At 39.2% G+C, this 15,525-nt stretch overlaps 1 protein-coding gene across 1 annotated transcript; it reads left to right on the forward strand.

Moving 5' to 3' along the window:
• Positions 1 to 446: 446 nt before the first annotated feature.
• On the forward strand, positions 447 to 15,074 carry LGALSL (galectin like). The gene is made up of 5 exons (XM_039343020.1): positions 447 to 1,309; positions 1,967 to 2,038; positions 2,161 to 2,249; positions 2,744 to 2,921; positions 11,126 to 15,074. The coding sequence occupies exons 1-5, from the start codon at positions 1,277 to 1,279 to the stop codon at positions 11,267 to 11,269; spliced, it is 516 nt and encodes a 171-aa protein (XP_039198954.1). The 5' UTR covers positions 447 to 1,276; the 3' UTR covers positions 11,270 to 15,074.
• The last annotated feature ends 451 nt before the right edge of the window (positions 15,075 to 15,525 follow it).

Consider the following 15,525-nt stretch of genomic DNA (forward strand, 5'->3'; position numbering starts at 1 on the left):
AAGGTCTCAGCAGACAGTGAGATTGAAGGCCCTTTAAATATCCTGTTGCTGAGCTATACAAAATGATGGAGCCCTTTAAATTGCACAGCTAAAGTACACACTAATGCAATAACCTGCTTTGAGTACAGGCCCCAGTCAGCACCTGGTGGCAGTATCATTATTTTTAGTTTCCAAATGTTTGCCAAAGGCGGCAGAAAGTTTGTTCTGGTCTGCCTTCTTGAATAAAAGTTAACCAAAAGGAGTTGTAAAGGCTTTAAACATTTGAAGGGAGAAGGAGGTAATTTTAGCAAAAAAAATGAATTTCCCATAAGAAGCTACTGTAAATAATGCCATCAAGAGGTGCTTTTTAAAAAAAAATGAACTGAAGTCATTAAATGGGCAATGATTGCATTATCAACAAAGAAAAATAAAAACAATTATTTATTACCTACTAGTTCTACTTAGTATTTATTATAGTTTGTTTATTGCACACATGTACTGGCTATCCGGTGTTTTTTGTTTTGAAAAAAGCTTAAATTCCAAAATACCCCAGTATTGGAATAGGGCGGTAAATCCAATGGAAACTGTAAGAAAAAAAGGTAGATTGTCACTAGGCATTTCGTAGCGATCATCTCTGTGAATCTTGCAGGCCCTCCCCGTTCTACCAGCGGCGGAACCCAAACTGCGCCCCGCCAGCTCCGCCTCCCAGCCAAGCCGGCTTCCTTCCTTAACCGGGTCTATTTAGAACCGCCAACGCCGCTGCCACCTCCCGAGGCCGTCCGGGCTGCATTGTGCCCCCTTCCAGAACCGCGGCTTTCCCTTCCGGCTTTCCCGCAGCAAAACAGCTCGGAGCAAAGTACGAACGGAAGAAGCGGCAACAGCCTGGGCTACCGCCGGCCCCGCCCGGCTCCTTTCAGCACTGGGCTTCCTGAAATCCGGGCCAGGGTCTCTGAAGTGCCAGGGGGGCAGAGCAGCCGGCTGGCTTTGCGTCTTCGACTTCCACTGCACCGCTTCTGCTGCTGCTGCTGCATCGCCAACCTCGCGCGGCGTAGCCGGCTGGGGGCTTTGCGGAGAATGCCTCCCGGATCCCGGGCTCGGGACAGCCGAGATTAGCTCCCGCCCCCGTCCCTCCCCCTCCGGCTCCCTCCCTCTCTCCGCTTCCCTGCCAGTTCAGCTCCGGACGCCTCTTGGCCAGCGCTCGGCAGGCACATCTAAGCCGGGTTCTGCCCTCCTGCAGCTCCCCCTCTTCCTTTTCCAGCCGATCGAGGCTTAGCGCTCGCTGCACCGTCTCAACAAGATGGCGGGGTCGGTGGCAGAGAGGGACGCGGTGGTAAGTGGCCCTTTTCCTAAACCCTCCGCGGGTGTCCCGGCCGTCAAGGTGAGCGGCGGTGACAGCCGGGCGTGTTTCAGGTCGGTCGGTGGCGCCTGGTTCTTGAGGGCTCTCGCCCAGATCCCGCCTAGCGACGGATTCGAGCTGGGAGAGGGGAGCTGCGGATTGGGATCCCGAGAGAAGGAGGGGGACCTGTTTGCAGCGGCGCCAAGAAAACGCCTCGGGGACTGAAAGGCGGTGGGGAGGGTTGGCGAAATCGCTGGGGGTGGGGGGGGAGCCCTAGCCCCGCGATTTCTTATTCCTTCTGCCTGCCGGGGTGTATAGGGTGGGAAGATAAATGTATTTTGCGTTTTTTGTACCTGGATGATCAGGTGTGTGAGATGCATAGATGGGGAGCGAGGGAGGGGAGCATGGATCTGAGCAGCCAGACATAGATTGTACCTGGAAGACTTGGCTGGGGAATTGGGAGGCAACACCCTTTGTTTTGCAAAAGGGCTGGAGGAAAAAGATGGATTCTCTCTTCAAGACTTGAAATGAAATTGGCGCTCTGTTGCTCAGCCGCCCCCCCCCCTCCTTTCTTCCCCTTTCCATCGGTCTCTGGCTGAACACAAAGGGTGCCTTCTGTGTCTGAATGTGTTGTTTTGTTTTTGCTTTTAGAAAATAGAGGACAGACTTTTAAACAACTCTTTGGGATCCCCAGTTCAAGCCGAAGTGTATTTTCCACGACTGGTAAAGGATTTGCTTTCCTTCTCTCCCTCTCTCTTCCTATAATCAGGCCTGATCTGGCCCCCTTCTCCTTCCGCTCTGTAATCAGAGGCTACTCATTTTGACTCCCTGCAATCCTTTTCCAGATTGTCCCTTTCTGTGGGCACATCAAAGGAGGCATGAGGCCAGGCAAGAAAGTCGTGGTAATGGGCATCGTGGATCTCAACCCAGAGAGGTAACAAGACACAGGCCCGGCCTGTTTTCCCCTGGCAGGGCTTTTCCATCCCTGTCCATGCATTCCTTCTCTGTCCAAGAACCACGAGAAAAAGCGTGTTCCCACAAGAAGAATGTAGCTGCCAAACATCCATCATTCCCGAGGACAGTTATTTTTATCTGTAGTTGTAAATATAGAACGTTGGTTTCTCATTTGACCTATAGGGAGGAGGCAGATATAGATGTAATGTTTTTTATATGGGAAGATTTCTTATAAATGGGCACAGGGAGGGATGTTTCACAATGGTTTCTGGGTAGAGGGTATCTCTTGGGTGGGGGTGAAGGAACCAAGTATGTTGAGAAGTGGCAGTATGGAAGACATAAACTAGAGTTGAAACAAACACCAACTATGATTACTGTTGGCAATGACAGAAAGACATTTGTTTATACGTAGGCTGCATCTTGGATTTCTTTGCTTGTTTTGGGTGAATGAAGAGATGTTCTTGCTTTTTACAGTTTTGACATCAGTCTTACATGTGGAGATTCTGAAGATCCTCCTGCCGATACAGCAATTGAACTGAAAGCCTTATTTTCAGATAAACAGTTCCTCAGGAATTCCTGCATATCTGGAGAATGGGGAGAAGAGCAGTCATCTCTTCCATATTTCCCATTTATCCCTGACCAGCCCTTCAGGGTGAGTGCTGAGAGTTTATTGACTAACCACTGACACTGTTGACACTGATGTAATTTTGATGATTCTCTTCTGGGTGTGTTTCAGTGCTAATTTTTGCCCTCTAAATAACACAACTGCATGTAAACTTTACCGTAGGAATGTAATATTATGCAGACACCAACACATTCATTCATTCTGATGGCGATTTATTCAATCCAGATATAGGAACATGACAGCAAATGAAAGATGGTAATATTTAGAGGCACAGAAACTTTCTTGGTGTGGTTATTAAAAACATAAATTAAAAACACTCTAAAACATGTCGCTATTTAAAGTGGTCGCCACATGATTTCTATACTCATTGGTATTGACTCCATGCCTTTTTGTTTCATTGGGTATAAAATGTCTCACTATTCTCAGTTGGTTGAAGTGCTTTTTATATATTGCCATAGAGATCTCATAGGGTGAGTTTAGCTTCTTATAACAGCCATAGGACTAATGCTTTTTTTAAAGCATGCTTTATGTATTTTGGTCTTATTTTGTTCCTTTATGCCATCTCATTATAATAAGAGAAAAGGGGTGTAATGTAGGTAGTCCTCGACTTATGGTCATAATTGAGCCCCAAATTGCTGTTGTTAAGTGAGACATTTGTTAAGTGAGTTTTGCCCCATTTTAAGCTGTTAAGTGAATCACTGCAGTTGATAAGTTAATAACCTGGTTGTTAAATACAATAAATCTGGCTTCCCCATTGATTTTGCTTGTCAGAAGGTTGCAAAAAGTGATTACATGACCGTGGGACACAGCAACGGTCATAAATATGAACTAGTTGCCAAGCATGTGAATTTGGATCACATGATCATGGGGATACTGCAATGGTTGTAAGTGTGAGAAATGGTCATAAGTCACTTTTTTCAGTGCTGTTGTAATTTTGAACGGTCACTAAATGAACTGTTGTAAGTCAAGAACTACCTGTAATACAGTCAGATGTACATTCAAATAAAAAGCAGTCTTAGATTCTTGACATAAAGATAGATAACCAGCAAACAAACAATGCTGTCATAGCATTAGATTCAAATGGAAAGCCAGATTTTAGAGTGGTCTGTACTTTAAAAACCATTTCTCCATTATTCATTCAGGCCTTCCATGATTCTTAGAAAAAGGATGCTTTTGCTATGAGAGCAGCATTAAAGATGTATTGTGAAAATAATTTGACTCATTAAAGCAGCTACTTTTTCACACTCACACAGAAGCCTGAAAAAAGAAATAATAGCTTTAATAAATAGTAAAAAAAAAAGTGCTATATTCAATGATTATGTGAGGTTCTAGAACAGGGGTGTCAAACTCAATTTCATTGAGGGCCGCATCAGCATTGTGGTTGCCCTCAGGGGGCCGGGTGGGTGTGGCCTACTGGATGGATGGGTGTGGCCAGCTCTACATCGTTCATGTCAAGGGGGCCTGTGCAGGAGTGGGACACATCTGAGGGTCTCTGGCAGAAGGGGGTGGGACTGGGGCAAGTGCCAAGGCATGGTCCACTTGAGCCTCACCGTTCCTCTCAGGCCATGCCGGGGGGGGGGGGGCTTATGGAGCTAAGACTGAATGCATTTCAGCATAGATGGCCACCACAAAATTGTACCTTGGCTCTTGGGCCAGGGCCAAGGCAGAGGGGGTCGTTCCCTCACTGTTTCCAAGATGGCTTCGCGGGCCACATGAAACCACTTCACAGGCCGCATCCGGCTCCCGGGCCTTGTGTTTGACATGTCTGTTCTAGAGCTACTAGATTCCTCTCCTCTTTTGACTCCATATACATTCATTGAAGATACCTATGCAAGACTAGAAGGAGGAGTATGGGTTCCTCAGATGACACTTCGAAATATTACATTCAGGTGGTTCATGAGAATGTTGGGAAACAAGACCATCTGCAGTTGTCTCTCCATTTTTTCTTCCCTGAAAATGTTTGCATTTGTGATTTTCATAAGAAATTTCCCCCTTGTAGAGCTCTTAAATAAATCTGAATTTAATGAAACATGAAGTTTGATTATTTAGTTACTTAACTTTATGTATTTACTTACTTTGTTATTTACTTACCTTAGTTTGTTTCTGAAGACCCTGAATGGCCCTACTGTTGAGTAGGGTTAAAGACTTGTAATAAATTCAGTCCATAATAATTTGCAATCTGATGAGCCATCATTTAAAGATCTTATTCATCCCCCAAAAGTCATATTTTCATAGCTGTTCCAAAATAAGGACAGTGTCATCCAGATATTAGGAGGTAGAGTTTTCCAAAGGAAGGTATCATAATGAGACTGGATTCTTTTAAACTGGATGTGTATTTCTGCTTGCAGGGATGGCAATTGACAGAGAAAAAGACAGTGGCAATGTCTATGCTTTCTTTTACTATATATACTGAAACTATTTATAACAAGTATTTACAACAGGTACATACAACACAGTCCTGATTTTTGCTGGTTGTCAAGTCCTAGGTCTTTCTCTCAGAGATCATTCTCTAATTCTCCTGCTAACTTTCCTCCCTCTTCATTCTATCTCCCTCCCATTTCTGGGCTTCTTACAGAAAGTGAAAAGAAAAGAATGGGCTCAAATTCTTCTGGCTCTACCTGGCTGGTCACCTTCTCCCCTCTTGGGGGAAGAACCACCTTCAGGGTCTTCTAATCAGTCCTTCCCTGGAGATCAGAACTTTTCCAACAGGAGCCGGTTCCGTCCCTGGGTGAAGATGTCATCTATCTGGGACTTCCTTTCCCTTCCTCCAAGGAAGCCACACATGGATTTTTTCTTCTCCCTCTTTGGCCATGAACCGAGAACTGTTCTAAATGCTTATGTAACTTCACTTTTCACCTTTTCTCTCCAGCCACTCCCATTTTGCATTTTCTTTTTCTCTTCTCTCTCTCTTCTCTCTCTCCAATTTTGGGTCAGTACAAAATTGAATGTCCCCCAGCAACTGAGGAGGTGGGTGTCCCTCTAGGGCAGTGGTTCTCAACCTGTGGGTCCGGACCCTATTTGGGGTCGAACGACCATTTCACGGGGGTCGCCAAACAACACAGTTCACCATTTTCCCCCCTTTTCTTTAGCTGTGCTACTCCCTTTTATTCTATTGCTTTTGAAAGCCAATAAAATAGACTCTCTTGAATAGAGTCTAATTCTATTGGCTTTCAAAAGCCAATAGGAATTGTCCAGGCTGGCTCTGCCCTGCTGAGCCTGCCAAAAGTCCCATTCTGCAAACGGTGCTGCACCAGTTGAGTAGTCCTCGACTTACGACCGGTTGAGTAGTCCTCGGCTTACAACCGGTTGGGGGTCGCGGCATTAAAAAGGTTGAGAACCACTGCTCTAGAGCTCTAGTCCCCAACACTGTATATCAGGTTGGGCCAATGGAACTGCAGTCTCTGCATCTCCCCACAGTTCAGCTCATCACAGCTGCCCTTCAAGAATTGAGCTTCTCCCCTTTTCTTTCTTCATTTGCTGACTCTCAGCAATACAACAGCAGCCATAAACAGCCACTAAAAATCACATGCCATTACTGAGGAGATTTGACTATAGGCTTCGTCTGTGGTTGGACCAAAAGCAAGTCACTTCTTGACCTTAGTACACAGACAGATTCAACCCTGAGTTGTGTAGGGTTTTAAAGGTGATCACCAGTATCTTAAATTGCATTCAGAAGCTAAGTGGCATCCAGTGAAATTCCTATACAGGAATTTCCTTGCCTTACGATTACAATTGAGCCCAAAATTTATGTTGCTAAGCGAGACAGTTGTTAAGTGAGTTTTGCCCCATTTTACGACCTTTCTTGCTATAATCATTAACTGAATTACTGCAGTTGTTAAGTTGTTATTAACAACTTTAATAGCAGTTAATAACAACTGTTAACAACTATAGTTATGTGGCTTCCCCACTGACTTTGTCAGAAAATCACAAAAGGGGATCACATGACAAACCCCAACTTTGTCATGGTATCTACCTGCTGTTCAAACATGGACTGCTAGTATAAAAGGATCCCCAGGGTGTAAACACAATCCCACCCAGGATCAAAAATAGACTACATCTAATCTTAGTCAGATTTTTTATCCATATTCACTCTATCTTACTGAGGTTCGGTGTTAGTCTGATTTTCTCCTCCAAATGCTGACAGCCTCTATCTACTGGGTTAGAGTGCTGTGATGGAATATGTAACTGGGTATCATCCATGTATTGATGATGCCTCACTCTGTGCTGACCTTCAGAAGCTTCACATAGTTATTCAACAGCATTGCCCTTATATCTTAATTCTGGTGATTACATACTGATTTCTCTTGCCAGTTGATTGGAAGGACATTCATTCCTACAGTAGATGACTGATTGGGTTGGAATGAGAAGGGGAAAATATAATGTTGTTTTTTTTTTAAAAAAAACTTTTAAGTTTTTCTTATGTATCTTATATATCTTACAGTACTCCCGGGTGGGGGGGGGTAACTTGTCCCATGGATAAATTATCTTTTAGGAGCAGTAATCTGCTCTGTAGGATAATGATGAAAAACAGTGCCATATAAGGAACAACACAGAAAAACAGAACCCCATGCTATTATAAGTTTATGCTTTACAAACTGGGCTTTAATTCCTTTGTGAATAGTACAGCTTGGGATTATGTGATTCCTTGTCTGTTGGTGGAGATCAGTTAGATCTATTTATATGTAAAATGCATTGCTTTGTTCTTAGTAATGGCTAAGTACTCAGTGGAAACTTGTGACAAATCAAAATTATAATAATAGTTTTCAATATTGTTTATTGTTGCTTTATACTTTCTAAAAAAAATGTGAGGAAGAAAAAATACTTTAAAACACAGGATAAGTGGTATGCACAGATTTGAAGTTAGCTCAGAATAGCTATCTAAACCAAACATGTCATGCATTAGTGTCCATTGATTGTATGGACTTCTCTAGTAATGTTATTGTTATCCTAAGAGCCACATTGCATTTGCTTTACAACACTGATTTTAGGACATGAACACAATATATTTTTAAGGAGTCAAGAGCAAAGGAGGGCATCATTTTGCATTGATCAGTCTTTAGTATGCTCTCAAAGGAGCTGGAATGACCAAAAAACCCCCAACAAATGGGAGGAAGAAATTTAATCATAGTCAGTAAAAGTAAATCTGAAGCACTGCCAATAACTAGCAAGTCCAACATTAAAAAGGCAAAGAATTAACTCAAGCGGACAAGCAAAACTGTTGGGAAAAGATTCCTAAAGTGGAGTTAGTGGGTTGTTATTTTTTTAAAAAAATACCTCCATTCATTCATTTTATTAATCACTTTATCAGCTGGCAGAAGACCCTGCCACAGAGCCTTTGATGCTGATCCCAGTGGCCATCCAGAGTCAAAATGGAAAAAGGCAGTTCCTTAGATATCTTAGTCTTAGAGATTTGTAGCTTAAAACTAGCTTATTCAATTTGATTAGTTGGGAGTAAATAATGTAGCTACTTGAAAAGTGCCCAGTGTACCCTATTACATGGGCCATTTAATAATCTTGTTATAATAAGCTATTAAACAACCTTCAAGAATAACCCCATAGAGACCATGTTTTTATAATCTAAGCCAGTGGTTCTCAAACATTTTAATCTCTTAAAAATGATTGAGAATCCCAAAGAGCTTTGGTTTACACACATTATATATCTTTTGATGTTTATTATATTGGAAAACTGGGTAATTTTAAAATATGTATTTAACTTTGTGAACCCCTTGAAGGGGCCTTAGGGACCCAGGCCATACCATGAGAATCACTAATTTAAGCAAAATATCATTTGGGTTTGAGAACTGGATTTTGTTGCCTTATGGTTGTAGAAATGAAGATAATTCCTTGTATGTGTTTGGTATAGTATTCTGTGAATCATTAATGATCAGTGATGAAGTTTCCAGCAAGAGATTATACTCTTTAGTGGGCTTCCCCAGTTATAGGGTATAATACAGGGCAGGGGTCCCCAACCCCCGATCCGTGGACCAGTACCGGGCCGTGGCATGCCAGCAACCGGTCCGCACAAACAAGCAAAGCCGCATCTGCGAGATGCAGACAACACACAAAACCACGCACCCTCCAGTCTGCGGAAAAAAACTCTCTCCATGGAACCAGGCCCTGATGCCGAAAAGGTTGGGGACCTCTGATATAGGGCATCTTCCAGATCTATTGGATGATGGTTGCTGTAATCCCCAGCAGTATGATCATTGGTAGTCTACTCCAGCATGTTAGATCATTGATGGTCTGCTCAGTTGTACTTCATTTGGAATGCTAGAGATATTCCTGGTCATCAGACAAGAAAAACTCATTTGTCAGTAAGAAAATATGGGCAATCATCTTGAACACTGTTCCAGCTTCTAAATTTTGTGGGCATTGAGAAGAAATTTACGAGTTAGATGCAACTGACTGATTTTTTTTCTTTTGTATGGCAAATATTTGTTTTCAAGTGGTCTTATATGAATAATGAAGATGAGATCCGAACATTATTTATGGGTATTTGAAGACTTTTTTTAAAAAAAAAGGTTTAAAGACTCTAAATGAAATTTTGCTGTCGTTTTCCATTCAAAATGATCACAGTTTAAAAGTGCTTAGCTTTGACTGTTTATGCCCATCGAATGCTCTTTTTATTTAGTGATACCAGAAGTGCATGTCCCAAAATCTTCAGGGTTGTGCAGAAGCCCAAGAAAGAAATAGCAAAAATGTATTACAAATTGTAATAATTAATAAAACAATAAAGGAGGATTATTAAATGCATACAGTAACTACAGTGTAGTCATATCAATATGCTTAATTTTTATTAAATAGAGATAAAATAATGTTTTATTTCTGTCCTGGCAGCAGCCACTATTTTTGGAGGGAATGAAATCTCTACCTTATCATTCAAGATTTGGGCCTATTATTATTTTTTTAATTTTCGTGTTTACATATCATAAGATTTCACAAGTACATTGTTATTTGCTTCTCTAGTTACTAAGGACTCATATACATATGTTTGAATTTGAGGTAGCTGGCATGAAAGTGTTTCGAATCGTAGTTATTGTTTCATTGGGTTGTACAAATAAAAACCTTTATGAATAATGTGTTAAAGAATAAAGAAAGTTCAACAGAACGCTTAAGGTTTTAAACTAGGCTCGGAGACAACAAATCTACCTTTAAAAATGGAAGCTTGATGGATGATCAGATGCTGGATATTTTCTCTCAGTGTAGCAGTGGTGATACTGTGGGGTAAAACTGGGTGAAAATCTGTGTTGTGTATACTGTTTTGAATCCCTGGAAGAAAGCAGGATATTAATTTAACAAATCTCCAACTGTGTTCATTTAGTAGCAAAATGGTACAATTGGCAAATAAGGCTCTCCTTTTTTTCTCTGCACCTTTCAGCACAAATTATAAGATCTACACAAATTAACTCTGTGTGAGGAGACCATGGGAAATTCCAACACACCTGTGGAAGTTGACTTGCATGAGATTGGATGCAGCCTTTTGTTTGCATCAGTTAATGATTAGATCTGTCTTTTAAATACTGAATCAGAGAAAGATTTATATTTACACCAGAGATTTCCTTAAATGTTCTGAAAAGATGTATAGCGTGGCTGATGGAAACATTTTGAAAAACCTAAGTCATGGATATGCTTTTCCCATCTAGTTACGGGAGGCATTAAGTATTAGACCTTTGCGCACTTACATTTGCATTAGAAAAAAAGGCCAGAATATTATCTATGAGCTTCATAATTAACAGTATGAAGATACCTCAGCTATTCAGTTGTATTTCTTTATATTCCATTATCTGCATTGTTATTGTACCATAGTGCCTTTTCATCCTCATCTGCAATTTTTAACTCATCAGTACTTTGATTATATTTGTCATTTTACTGTTCCATTTGCTTTAGTTAATTACTACTTGAGTTAATAACTTTGGGAAACTATACTTATTCTCTGACTATAAATATGAAATTGAATTTGTCTTGAGGGCTTTAGTGACGTCAGCCAGAGATTCTGTGAGCAGGTTTTCTATTCTCAGCTGCAAATAGCCTTCCAGTTCTGTATGGATCACAGAGTCTGTAAACTTGGATTGCAAAAGAGGACATCTGCCCTCTTGCAAAAGAGTGATCTAGTCCAAACAACACAGATGGTCAAAGCTATGTCAGATAAATAGCATTTCTTATATCATTGCTACATTCTTAAAATGTTCCAATTAAAATTGTGGTCCTCATCCATACTTTATTTCTTACAGGTTGAAATATTGTGTGAACACCCTCGTTTTAGAATATTCGTGGACGGACACCAGCTTTTTGATTTTTACCATCGCATTGAGAAGTTATCAGCTATTGATACAATAAAGATAAATGGAGACCTCCAGATTACTAAACTTGGTTGACCTAGGTTTTTCAAAATATTATTAAAAACAAACAAACAAAGATAACCAAAATTTTAGATTCCAAATTGGCTCCGGTTCTGTTAGCCTCTGTCTGAAGACGCAATGAGAATTTTGTTTGGGACACCCAGCTACCAGACGGCGATCATTATTGTCTTCTCAGCAGCAAAAGACATGTTGATGAATTGAACTATTGTTTATTTGAATGAAGAAAGCACTTAATGATAAATAGTTACTGAGCCGTCCTTCTTTTATGGAACTAAAAAGCCTATCCCTGCTGGATAATCACATTATAATGGCTCTTGAAAGAGTTACTTCATTGTCTAAACTGTATAAGCTATTCATCTTTCCAAAAAGAGGGCAGGTTTGAGAATCAAATACTAAATCTATTACAACAATGACTTTTCTTTTTGCAAATCATCCCCATCATCATCATCATCATCATAAAAAAGTTCTCCTGCACTTAAGTGGATTAATGTAAGTGTAACACCAATCACAAAATCAGGCCAGATATGGAAGCCATTATTCAATACCTATAGCTGGTTTTATTCAAACCAATAACAAAGGTCCCACAGATGTTAACTGTGCAGTGTTAGCTGGACATTGTGGCAGTGGTCTAGCACATGCTCAGCTCCTTCACCCCACAGAATCAAGCGAAGGTAGTGTACCTAATTACAGGACTGCAGCCACTTGAATTGCCAAGGAAAAGTAGAAACTGAATAATGGCTTCTGAATTTAGCCTGCATATTTTAGTCAGGGTATGTGTATAGAATGTAGGTCATTACATGTTTTGCACAATGTAATACTAATACAATCTGGTTTATTTATTGGTGCTCATTGTGTTAATGTATTAACAGAAAAATCGAATGATATTGAAACGTTGGAGGAGCAAAGTATAAGCATTCTGAATATACAATATAGTAACATATCATTTTGGAAATACCTGCTGTTTATCTTAAGGTGGTTGGGGTTATTTTTGTGGTGCTCTCACAATGTCACAAAAGATTATTGTCATGTTTTTACCAGAAATTGCTTTCAGTATGTTGTAATTTTGCTGTAAATGGTACTCGGAATTCCTTCCTTCCCTCAGTTAATAAGGATTTCTAATTTGATTGGGATATGCATAGACTGCAGTCCTATTATACTCATTATCCAGGAGCAAGCCCCCTTCTGGGCAATGAAATTGATTTCTGAATAAACATTGTAAGATAGCTCTGTTTGAATTTGAGAATACCATGCATTTTTGCAAACCAATGCCCTTGGTAGCTGCTGTCCTGGTTGAGGGAGGGGATAAAATTCTCAGCTCATGTAAGGACAAAAGTTTATCCCTTATAAATGGCCTAATTTATAATTTAATCTAATTTTCCTGATATAGGAACATTGGATGTTCACAAATAGTAGTTTTTATTGAAGAGCATAACTATGTTATCACTGTAATTATACTGCAGAATGAATGCAGTGATTCCCCCCCCCTTCTTTAGAAATCAGTGCAATTTACACACATGGGACCATATTCACAGTGAACAACAAAGGATTTATTTGAGTGTTATAGTGTGAAGAAAAAGGTGTATTTGCATTATTTTTAGAATTTGTATTATAGGGACTTTTAAAGACATTTATTATGGAGACTTTTGTAGTATAACTTTTTTTAAAAGTGAAGAAAAGAACAAAATAATTTATGCTTGAATCATAAAGAAGGTCTGTTTCCATCAATCAGAGCAAGAATCTTCTTATTTAAGATTATATACAGTAGCTTTATTGTGCATCCAAATGTCAACTCATCCTATCTGATCCTTGAATTCAAGTCTAACACAGTTAATGAAGTAGAGGCATTAATTTGTCTCTAGAAATCTGTAGAATAAACATGGCTTCCGTTATTACCCCCCCAAAAGAGTCATTAGTTCTGCACTCCCTTTGTATTGGGTTATAATGATGTAGTGTGTTGCAGAAGTGATCAGCCTAAATAGTTTGAAGTTTAAAAAATACTGGAACTGCATCACCACTCCCCCATTTATTTGCATGGTCCTCTAAATGTAATAGCAGAATTTTGTGGCATTCTTTGGCCCAAAAAAAGCTATCGCTGATGAAAAATTGCTTGAAAAAGTAGGGAACAGTTGCTTCTTTGTCTTTAAGAGGTGGAAAAGGGATCCAAAAGATTCCTTCAGGATTCATTGCAGCCAAAGGAGTACCACAAAGTAACTAAAGCCACAGGTCTTCACCTATTGATTAGACAGTTGATTTTGCTTAATATACGTGAAACTTTTTAAAAAATATATTTTGTCATACTGTAAAATTCATTCACTGACGGAAGCAGGATTTATTTATGTAAAAAATATACTTAGCAGTCATGCCATAAGACTATCTTAAGCACATATATTTAGGACAGGCCAATGACACTTGATATTAATTCCTGAATAATCTTAAATAGAAGCAGAATATAACATGTTTCAGTCTTAAGAATAGAACTGATTATTTTCATTGAAGGTGGTGGGAAAAAGGAGTTACTCCTGACTAATTCTGGCTAGAATTAGAAAATGTGTTAAAGCCACAATATTTGGTATAGTTAAACCTATTTATTTAGACAAAAAATATACAGTACAATGTTGTTAAAATAGCATATTACTTCTGAATTAATATAATAATTTGCAAAAATCTGCATATTCTTCGGTAGTTCACCCCTTGCATTCTTCTTTAAGCAGATACTGCACATCGGGGTGAAAACTATATCACGAGATGAGCAGCATATAAATTTGATAAATAAAATAACATTCTGACTGAAGCTGGACTCAAGCTAGTATCCGGCCCAGCAACATGATGAACAGTTCAGTCTGCAAAAACACACTGCACAGTGTAAACATTGATTTACAAGTCAGAATTCCTGAAGCTGCATGAAAGTGTGATCACAATTTTAAGTGTGCAAATTTTCACTTTAAAATAAATGATCAGATCATACAATAGAATATCACTTCTCTATGTAGATTCTCCAGAAATTTTTACATTCTACTTTCCTATGATAGGCATGCTTTTATTTCTGTCTCTGCTGGTGATTCTTGGCTATCGGTCCCTCAAAAGTCCATCTATGAAAATAATTGACATCCCCTGAGTTTTTGCAAGATTGTTTTGCCATCATAGTTAGGCTATGACGATTCATTAAATCCAGCTACACTAAAATGTGCAACTGGAAGAAACTTAACTTTGAATACCCTGATTTACCATTATTTCAAAGTAATATCATGCCCTCAATTGGCCTTTCCAAACTTTCCTTGATGAGAATTAAGGGAGGAGGAGTCTGACACATTGGGGGATTAGATTGGGAAAGACTGATTAGTTTCCAGGTTCCACTACTGCTTCCCAGTAACTTCTTTTGAGTCAATTTATATGTCATGTTCTCTTTGTATTTCTATTAGATTCTGTGTGGGATTTTTACCAGGATTTATACCATATATATATATATATATTGTTAAACTGTGCCATTTTTTAATGTCTTAAGAAATCCAACAATATTTCTATATAATACAAAAGAGAGAACAAGCAAGAAAGATATTCTTGAAAATAAAAGCCAAACAGAGAGGAAATTATTTTATTTATATGTTTGGATTATTTTTCTCTACTATATATCAATATGCAGGCAGTCTAATGAACTCTTGACCAATTGATCCCCAAGGTTTTGAGACTAAATTTACTTTTTCTGATTTCAACTAAATCCTTAGATTATGATGATGAAAATGCCATGATAATTTTTTCCACATGGGAATATCTGGTAACTTTTAATTTTATCACTTCACAGCAAAAAAAAAAAAAAAAAAAAGGGAATCTCTAGCTTTCTAGATGTTGCTGAATTAATTTTCAGCAACTCTCATTATTAGCTGTGCTATCTGTAACTATTATAATTTAGCTGTTTCCTACTACAATACTGCATAATTTCTACAATTAGATGTTAAGAACAAAGAATGTATATTGTAATGATGTAATTTCCTATTTTAAGCGTCAGTCTTGAACATATTTTCTAGGGATTGAGCTTTGTTGAACATCATGGAGTTTAATACTGAACTAAGATACATAAAACTATACTGCATAAGTAGAGTTGAAATTCTGTACATACCGGTACCTGGAGCAAGTCCTATAGAATCCATTGAAAGCATTGTCTGATTGAATATGCATATGATTATTAGGCTCAGTTCCATGGTAGAATACATTTCTTAATTCACTGGTGGTGAATCCTTCTAAAGAGGATACTGACTAAGTATCAAGTTGACTTA

The sequence above is a fragment of the Crotalus tigris genome, unplaced genomic scaffold (genome assembly GCF_016545835.1).
Source record: "Crotalus tigris isolate CLP2741 ecotype Arizona unplaced genomic scaffold, ASM1654583v1 scf7180000017831.1706817, whole genome shotgun sequence".
NCBI classification, from domain to species: Eukaryota; Metazoa; Chordata; class Lepidosauria; order Squamata; family Viperidae; genus Crotalus; species Crotalus tigris.